The 8,641-nt window shown below is 54.9% G+C and overlaps 2 protein-coding genes across 11 annotated transcripts in view; one reads left to right on the forward strand and one right to left on the reverse strand.

The window, feature by feature from the left end:
* Positions 1 to 3,531, forward strand: part of Pc (pyruvate carboxylase) — a 114,749-nt gene extending 111,218 nt beyond the window's left edge. For all 8 annotated transcript variants that reach the window (XM_021731752.3, XM_040284041.2, XM_005333362.5 and 5 more), the window contains 8 exons: positions 146 to 302; positions 873 to 1,113; positions 1,213 to 1,462; positions 1,622 to 1,866; positions 1,968 to 2,147; positions 2,228 to 2,476; positions 2,722 to 2,862; positions 2,940 to 3,531. In XM_021731752.3, the coding sequence (XP_021587427.1) occupies positions 146 to 302; positions 873 to 1,113; positions 1,213 to 1,462; positions 1,622 to 1,866; positions 1,968 to 2,147; positions 2,228 to 2,476; positions 2,722 to 2,862; positions 2,940 to 3,188 (1,712 nt within the window). In that variant the 3' untranslated portion in view covers positions 3,189 to 3,531. The remainder of the gene's footprint in view (positions 1 to 145; positions 303 to 872; positions 1,114 to 1,212; positions 1,463 to 1,621; positions 1,867 to 1,967; positions 2,148 to 2,227; positions 2,477 to 2,721; positions 2,863 to 2,939) is intronic.
* A 1,922-nt stretch (positions 3,532 to 5,453) lies between these two features.
* On the reverse strand, positions 5,454 to 8,633 carry Rce1 (Ras converting CAAX endopeptidase 1). 3 transcript variants are annotated; one of them, XM_013361955.3, is made up of 9 exons: positions 8,411 to 8,633; positions 8,166 to 8,268; positions 7,988 to 8,071; positions 7,637 to 7,715; positions 6,948 to 7,115; positions 6,749 to 6,820; positions 6,432 to 6,494; positions 6,250 to 6,346; positions 5,979 to 6,117 (listed from the first exon to the last, which is right to left on the reverse strand). In XM_013361955.3, exons 1-8 carry the CDS (start codon positions 8,593 to 8,595, stop codon positions 6,282 to 6,284), a joined length of 819 nt encoding a protein of 272 aa, XP_013217409.1. In that variant the 5' UTR covers positions 8,596 to 8,633; the 3' UTR covers positions 5,979 to 6,117; positions 6,250 to 6,281. The 3 variants fall into 3 exon arrangements, with proteins under 3 accessions (XP_005333423.1, XP_005333424.1, XP_013217409.1); XM_005333366.3 differs by lacking the exon at positions 6,250 to 6,346 and having other exon boundaries at positions 5,454 to 6,117; positions 8,411 to 8,632; XM_005333367.4 differs by lacking the exon at positions 6,250 to 6,346 and having other exon boundaries at positions 5,454 to 6,117; positions 7,988 to 8,067; positions 8,411 to 8,440.
* Between the last annotated feature and the right edge of the window lie 8 nt (positions 8,634 to 8,641).

Raw genomic sequence — 8,641 nt, forward strand, 5'->3', positions numbered from 1 at the left:
TGAGGAGGCAGGCACCAAGGGAAGGGACAAGTGAGCCTGAGCACCCTGAGCACCAGCTGGGAGCATGAGGGAGCAGGGGCTGAAGCTCAGGCCACAGAGCTACAGCGTGTGGAGCTGACCTAGACCTCTCTCCATCCCTTTGCAGGGGCCACATTTGATGTCGCCATGCGCTTCCTGTATGAGTGCCCCTGGCGCCGGCTGCAGGAGCTCCGGGAGCTCATCCCCAACATCCCATTCCAGATGCTGCTGCGGGGGGCCAATGCTGTGGGCTACACCAATTATCCCGACAACGTAGTCTTCAAGTGAGCCTGGGACAGGGTGGGCAGACACTGCTGGTAGGGCTTTTGGGGCACCAGGCCACAGGGCAATGGCCTATGCTCCTCACAACCGGCTAAAAACCAAGTGTGTGTGGCTATACCCTGTGGGGCTGCTGTTTGGAAGTGTCATGAAGTGCAGAATTGTTATGGCAGAACCCAAAGGGCTTCTAGATCACTCATGAGCCAGTGGTTACCTTGTGAGGGCCACCCAGTACAGAGCTGGGGTTCAAACTCAGGCCTCAGGACTCCTTGTCCTGGGCGCTCTCCCACGGCCCTACTCCTTGCAAAGCAGAGAATCCGCTGATCCTCCAGACCTGGGCATCCCAATGGCTACATGGCACTTGACTACCATAGGATGCAGCTCTGCCAGTATGGATGCATCGGTGGTGATTCTGCCTGCCCAGGCTGCCCTGGAAAAGACCTTGTCCACACAGTTGGGCTCCTATTCCTCTGTCAGGCCAGACTTCAATCCCTAGGGGCTGTAGAGTAGCCAGGAACCAGAGAAGGAAATGCAGGGAGCAGGTGGGGCTCACTCCTTGTTTCTCACCCACTCAGGTTCTGTGAGGTGGCCAAAGAGAACGGCATGGACGTCTTCCGGATCTTTGACTCCCTCAACTACTTGCCCAACATGCTGCTCGGCATGGAGGCGGCAGGCAGTGCTGGGGGTGTGGTGGAGGCTGCCATTTCCTACACAGGCGATGTGGCTGACCCCAGCCGTACTAAATACTCGCTGCAATACTACATGGGCTTGGCTGAAGAGCTGGTGCGAGCTGGCACCCACATCCTGTGCATCAAGGTGCCAGGCCACTTGCCCATCTCTTGCTCTCTGTACCACCCATAATGTCCCCCACATCAGGCCTCTCCTTACTATGTCTCTCCTCCCCACTTTCTCCAGGACATGGCAGGGCTGCTGAAGCCAGCAGCCTGCACCATGCTGGTCAGCTCTCTCCGGGACCGCTTCCCTGACCTCCCACTGCACATCCACACCCATGACACGTCAGGGGCAGGTGTGGCAGCTATGCTGGCCTGTGCCCAGGCTGGGGCTGATGTGGTGGATGTGGCAGCTGACTCCATGTCTGGGATGACCTCACAGCCCAGCATGGGTGCCTTGGTTGCCTGTACCAGAGGGACTTCCCTGGACACAGGTAGGAAGAGGGCAGCCCATGGCCATGCCCCTCCCAATTACAGCCACCATCAGCCTAGTATAGTCTGGCACACCTAGAACCTAAGTACCCCGTGGTCCTGGGAGGAACCCTGGGGGCTTAGTACCTTGCCAAGCCTTCCTGATTTTGGCCTCCCTGCAGAGGTGCCTTTGGAGCGCGTGTTCGACTACAGCGAGTACTGGGAGGGGGCTCGGGGACTGTACGCAGCCTTTGACTGCACGGCTACCATGAAGTCTGGCAACTCAGACGTGTATGAAAATGAGATCCCGGGGGGCCAGTACACCAACCTGCACTTCCAGGCCCACAGCATGGGACTCGGATCCAAGTTTAAGGAGGTCAAGAAGGCCTATGTGGAGGCCAACCAGATGCTGGGTGACCTGATCAAGGTGAGCCGGGCCCAGTGCTCTCACCTGACACACAATCTTGTATACTCCTCCCTGGGCCTCTAATAAGATGCCTGCTCTCCTAACTTAGAGACTCTTCTCAGGTGACGCCTTCTTCCAAGATTGTGGGGGACCTGGCCCAGTTCATGGTGCAGAATGGGTTGAGCCGAGCAGAGGCTGAAGCGCAGGCAGAAGAGCTGTCCTTCCCCCGCTCTGTGGTGGAGTTCCTGCAGGGCTACATTGGTGTCCCCCATGGGGGGTTCCCTGAGCCCTTTCGCTCTAAGGTAAGCAAGGCCCAGCATGCTGTGAGGGTGGGAGCTGGACCTGCAGGAAATCAGGTCTGACCCTCTGCTTTACTCCCCAGGTGCTGAAGGACCTGCCAAGGGTAGAGGGGCGGCCTGGGGCTTCCCTCCCTCCCCTGAACCTGCAGGCACTGGAGAAGGAGTTGGTAGAGCGGCATGGAGAGGAGATTACCCCAGAGGATGTGCTCTCAGCGGCCATGTATCCTGATGTCTTTGCCCAATTCAAGGATTTCACTGCTACCTTTGGCCCCCTGGACAGCCTCAATACCCGCCTCTTCCTGCAGGGCCCCAGAATTGCAGAAGAGTTTGAGGTCAGTGGCTCTGGTGCTTATCCACCCTGTCCCAGCACCCCTGCCCTAGAGCTTCAGATTTGGTTGGGTTCTCTCCCAGTCTCAGGAGCTTTGGGAGCAGAAAGGACCCTTAAGAGAACAGGAGCTAGGCCTTTACATGTGAGCAGCCAAAACCCAGGGCAAAAGACTTCCCTGTGGTGGGGTCAGGGGCCTGCTCTCCTTATTGCCCTCTGCCCCAGCTCTGGGCCCCCACACCCTCCCTGCAGGTGGAGCTGGAGCGAGGCAAGACACTGCACATCAAAGCCTTGGCTGTGAGTGACCTGAACCGGGCTGGCCAGAGGCAGGTCTTCTTTGAGCTCAACGGGCAGCTGCGGTCCATCCTGGTCAAGGACACACAGGCCATGAAGGTGCGGCTCCCCCAAGACCAGCCAGATGGTGGGTGGGCTGGGTCCAGTATCTCATGCCCCTTTTGCCCTGTCTGTAGGAGATGCACTTCCACCCCAAGGCTCTGAAGGATGTGAAGGGCCAGATCGGAGCGCCCATGCCTGGGAAGGTGATAGACATCAAGGTGGCAGCAGGAGCCAAGGTAGTCAAGGGTCAACCCCTGTGTGTGCTCAGTGCCATGAAGATGGAGACTGTGGTTACTTCGCCCATGGAGGGTACTGTCAGCAAGGTCCATGTGACTAAGGACATGACACTGGAAGGCGATGACCTCATCCTGGAGATTGACTGATCTTGCCCAAGACTGGCACCCCATATCTTCGAAATAAGCTGTGTTGCCAGAGCAGGCCCAGGCCAGCCAGTGGCAGGAAGGCCTGGCCCTGGAGGTCCTGTCTCCAGTGGGACAGCAGAGCCATCACCTACTGAGGCCCAGTCCCTGTTCTCCACTGGTGGATAGTTGCTCACATATTCATCTCTTGCCAAATAAGATCTTCTCCTTGTGGGGGACTACAGGTGGGGAAGCAGGTGGTCTTATGACCTGGGGGTAAAAGCTTAGGGGGTCCTAATTCCTGGCAGGGGAGACTTAAGCCCCATGTCTTGGGAAATTTCCTCAATAAAACTGGCTTTTCCCTGCCCTCCACGCTGGGTTCTATGCAGCAGCCCCAGCCCAGAAGCAGAGTGGGTAAAGCTCTCTCTCAAACTCCCCATGGGCAGACCAGTTGTTTTTATCCTCCTTGGAGGGTAGCAAGGATGACAACTGTGGCCATTTTCTGCCACTACTGAGTGCCTATTATACACATACCCCCAAAAGGATCATTGTTACTAAACTTGTTTAGGGTTTGTTCTAAGCACTGGGTAACTATTAACTGCCCACCTTGACACAAATCTAGTCACACTTTAGATAGCTTTTCCAGGGCTCCACAATTACAGAGAGACAAAAAGAGACCAAATCCAGACTCTGGCAGACCTGCTTCCCAGACACACTGTGACTAACCTCCTACCTCCAGTCACTGTAGAGCTAAATACAAACAGGCAGCACCTCCCGGGGCGACCCTAGGGAACGGGACCACCACAGAGATGTTTGTGATGTGTTCAGTGTGAGGCTGTTGGTGGGAGGTCAGCAGCGTCCCTGGATCAAGAGTCATAGGTCCTCCCCTGCCCATCCAAACTGGCCATAGAGAATCCTGAGCCTCAGTCCCTCACCTGCCATGGGGACAGTAGCCCTGGCTGTATCAGTGCCCTCTCGTTCCTCCACCATGGGTGAAGATTACAGGCAGAGGTAAGCAGTTCCTGAACAGGAGAGGAGAGGGCTGATGGAGGAAATGCTGGACTTTGGGGAAGGGGAGAGTGTCCAGATCTGCTAGCTCCCACAGGGAACCAGGCAGGAAACAGCACCCTGCAGGCCTGTCTTCTGGGTGTTCTTGCGGTTCTGGTCATGGACCTGAATTGAGCAAGGCAGTGGACCCAGGTTCCCAAATGTACCCTCTAAAACAGGCCCCTGCTCACTCCTCTGTCTCCAACAGCTGCCACACAGGCTGGGGAAGAGGAAAGCTCCTTATGAGGAACAAGGTGTGTGACGGTGATGTTGACCTTTATTTCAATTTTCTAGTCCTGGGGATTGAATGCAGAGCACTTTACCACTGAGCTACATCTCCTGTCCATTTTCTATTTTTTGAGAAAGGGTCTTGCTAAGTTGTTTAGGGACTTAATAACTTGTGATCCTCCTGTCTCAGCCTCCTGAGTCACTGGGATTACAAGCGTGCACCACCTGGCTCTGAGACTGCCCTTTGGATCTAGGTGAATATGATCTTGTCCCAGCCAACCTGAGAGTGTCAAAGGGAAGTGACTACACATCCATTTCCTTTAACCACCAACTTCAAGAAAGGGGACTTTGGGACAAATTCCTTGAGTACAGAATGGGACCTAAAAGGATATTCTTTTAAGAAAAAGGGGAAGCATTCTAAAAGTGAGGTGAGGGACAGACAGAACACTAGCACGTTCTAAGAAAGAACCTCTAGTTACCAGATGGCTTGGTAGAGTCCCTGCTGTTCTTGAGTCTGTAGCCTTTGTTCTGAGTTTCTTCAGTGGCTAGGTGAGGCACCGTGGCAGTGGTCAGGTGGAGAGAATCAGAAGCCTTCACTTCTGAGAAATTTGGAGAGGGTTCCTCTTCCATTCTGGACTGATTTCTTGAAGGCCTTGGTTGAGCCTACGCCCGAACAAAGGCTAACAGTTCTTTATCACTAGGGTTAGGACCATGGGTCCCACTCCTTGACCCCGATAGTCAAGGTACAGGCCTAGGATGAACAGGGCCCATACCTGCAGTCTCAAACCCATTTATGCTAGGACTTGGGGTGTCGTTCAGGAAGGCAGAAGCCATGGCCTCAGCAGCCAAAGGTCCCTATCCTGTCCTCTATTCCCAGGAAATGCCTATTAGGATGAAGTGCCCAAAGGGTAGTGTTCAAGATAGTGGGGGGAAGGGTGGACACACTCCCATAAGTGGCCTGAAGTGTTTCCCCAAGACCCCAAATAGATGAATTCCCAAAGGTTCAAGGCCATGTTACCCAAGTTAAATCTCTTTAATACCCCAATACAAAGTTCTGATGCAAAAAGACAATGAGAAAACCCTGGGAAGTTTAGGGGAGGGGTTTTATAAATAAAAACCCCTGAGCAGCTTTTCAGAGGCAGAGCGGGGCAGAGGAGCTAGGAGAAGCAATAGTCCAAAGTGAGGAAGGGAGTGCACAGCTCCTAGGACCTGTCCCTTGGTCCCCTCCCAGTTGCTCCTCGCCCCCTTTCAAGAGGGGCTGCATCCTTTGGATATCTGCTCCTTTCTCTTGGTCCCTGGGATTCAACTAGCTCTGGCTTCAATCCCCTATAAAAATTCCTGAGATCTCGGGGACCCTGGCCAGCCCCTCCCTGCAGTACCCCTTGATGGGGAGGGGCCACGGAGCCCATTAGAGTTCACTGGAGTGTACACAGGAGTGAAGGTCAGGAGCACAAGAGAGCCTCTGAGTCCCCTGCCCGCTCCAAAAGCACACAAAGGGGAAGGCTGCCGTAGAGCTTGGGGTTGGTGAGGGGTTGGAGTAGAAGCAGGAAGAGTCCCACACCCAGGGCATAGCCTGCCAGGAGGGGCCGCCTCTGCGGATGTTCCAGGGCAGCACACACAGCTGGGAAGCCCATGTAATTGCAGAAGGAGTGGCAGAGAACAGGCCCAATCAGGTGTCCTGAGGAGAGGAGACAGTACAACTTATGAAGCAGCCCTATCATCTCTTCTGGCCCTTCCAGGTCTAGTGACCCTCATCCCTCGAAATAGGAGCTCATTGGGGGTGGGGGGAAAAACCCATCCACCCACATACCATGGCCTCTGCTTCCTTCCACCTCTCAGACCTCACCAAGCTGAGGGCCCTGGCTCAGCTTGTCTCAACGACTGTGGTAGAAGAAATTTTGTTGCTCCTAGAACAACACAGTATTCCCATTCTCCCACCCACTCCTGTGGGCCCCCAAGCCCCTGGAGACCCATGAGATACTAAGGACCAACCTGTGCGGATGAAGAGGAAAGCAGTGTAGGCACCGAAGACAGCTGTATAGGAGAACTGGAACGCTGGAGACGGGAGGCTTCGAGTGACCACACCTGCACACCCACCCTGCCCCAGCACTGCCCACCCATCAACCAGAGACCACCCCCTTCCCCCAAGACAGTGGCCACCTGTCCTACCACCTACATCTGACCTCTGCACCCCAACTCTCAGTGGTCTCTGCAATACTATATAGTCCTCTGTTTCCAATCCTTTCTTTAGAGTGGCTATTGGGGCACCCCAACTCAGGACTACCCCAGGCAAGCTCTCTAGGACTCACCTGCAGACAAGAAGATGCTCCCCACACTGCTCTGGCGGAAACGCAGCTGCTCAATAATGTGGTGAAAATGGGCTGCCAGGAAGGCAAAAACCAAATTTTATCCCTCTGACCTTCCCTCCAGGCCCACTCCTCACTCCTAGCCCCATTCTCAGGTCTCACACTGGGAACATCTTAGGAGGATCAGGTTAAACAGACTCACCAACTCCAAAGAAGAGTGGGCAGGTGAACACAGCAGGGCCCAGGCCCATGCATGGTGCTAACATGGGCAGCATACAGGCCCGGAATACCAGCTCCTCTGTCAGGGGCGCAATCACTTGGTTTCGCAGCCAACGCATGTCTGTGAGGCAGCGGGCCCAGGAGCGAGGGGCTAGGAAGCAGATTCAGTACACACAATGAATGACTAGCTATTGAACAGTGAGACCCCAGAGGTCCTTTCCTCAGAACTGTATTCCAGCCAAGTGCAGATCAGGCATCAATATTTCTGAGAACAGGAGTGAAGAAGGAGGCAATCAAACTTTACCAGACCTAATGCAAAACAATATCTTGAGATGATTAAAAGGGAAGGCATCAGTAGCTGAGGCAGGACAGCCTGTTGTAAACTCTAGAGACATCAAAATGTAACCAAAAGCAGTTCTGCTTTCAGGAAGTCAAGGTTGGAAAAGAGGCAGATAATACTCTTCAACCCACAGCAAATACTGCTGGGATCCAGAAGGGCCTCCTTGGCCTCTAGGAACCAACTCTTAGAAGACACCCAGCAATACAATACAATTTTACTGATGAGGAAACACATCTCATGTCTCCTATTCAGATATAACCAAGAGCCCACAGATTCCTGGCTTGGACTGCCTGTGCCTATTTTTTTTTTTTTTTTCTGTCTTAAAGACTCACCAAGGACCACCTTCAGCCCATCTGCTAGATCACAAGGGCAATCCAGAGAGAGTTGCATCAGTGGGCCCAGAAAAAGGATCTGGGAGCAGAAAAACAGCAGAGATTAAAGGAAATACTTCCACCATATTTACTGACCTTACCCAGACCTTTGCCCTTGACCAGCTTCAGGAGACTTGGGGCTTCCTGAATTCTCTAATTTCCCATCTGTGCATACCCAGGACCCTAGGGCCATATCACAAATTGTCTCCCATCAGCCAAAAAGACAGACACAACCAAGATAACAAAACGACTACAAAGGACACACCGTGCTAGTAACAAAGAACAGAAAAGAGATAAAGCTGTAGAACTCACCATGGTCAGCAGCAGGGGCAGCAGTGCTGCTGGGAAAATGCCCTCCAGCCTGAAGCCCATCAGGGTGAGCAGGGATGTGCCTGGCTGAGCCACAGGAAAGGGGGCATCAGTCTTGCTCTCTCCCACAAAGACCCCTGAGTTCATTCCCCCTTTGCACTTTGTCCCGCCTCCTTCGCACCTGGATGCCCGTTAGTTCCCTCCAAAGCAGCACGCAGAGGGGTGAGAGACTGGAAACCACCAGGACACTGGTGAAACGCCGCTTGATGACGGCAGGGTGGTCCCTACGAGGGTGACAGTAAGTTCAGGGACCCCCCCTCCGCAGCCACCACCTGTGAGCGCGGCCCGCCCCCCGCTCGCCAAAACTCCGCCCGCAGCCCCGCCTCTCGGGGGCGCGGGTTCCGGCGGCGCGCGCAGCCCCCGCACCTGGGCAGCTCGCTCTTCCAGACGTACAGGCTGCCCACGTAAGAGCAGGCAAGGCTGAGGCAGGAGAACACCGACACCCAGCAGCACAGCCCGGGACCCGGGCTGCCCAGCGCCGCTGACTCCGGCTGCCGCTCGGGCCGTGAGACCGACAGCAGGCGCAGCCCATCCCCGCCCAGCGCCGCCATCGCGCCCGCACCCGCGGCGCGCACCAGTGACGCGAGCCCGCGGCAG

This window comes from Ictidomys tridecemlineatus, chromosome 4 (genome assembly GCF_052094955.1).
Source record: "Ictidomys tridecemlineatus isolate mIctTri1 chromosome 4, mIctTri1.hap1, whole genome shotgun sequence".
Classification (NCBI taxonomy): Eukaryota; Metazoa; Chordata; class Mammalia; order Rodentia; family Sciuridae; genus Ictidomys; species Ictidomys tridecemlineatus.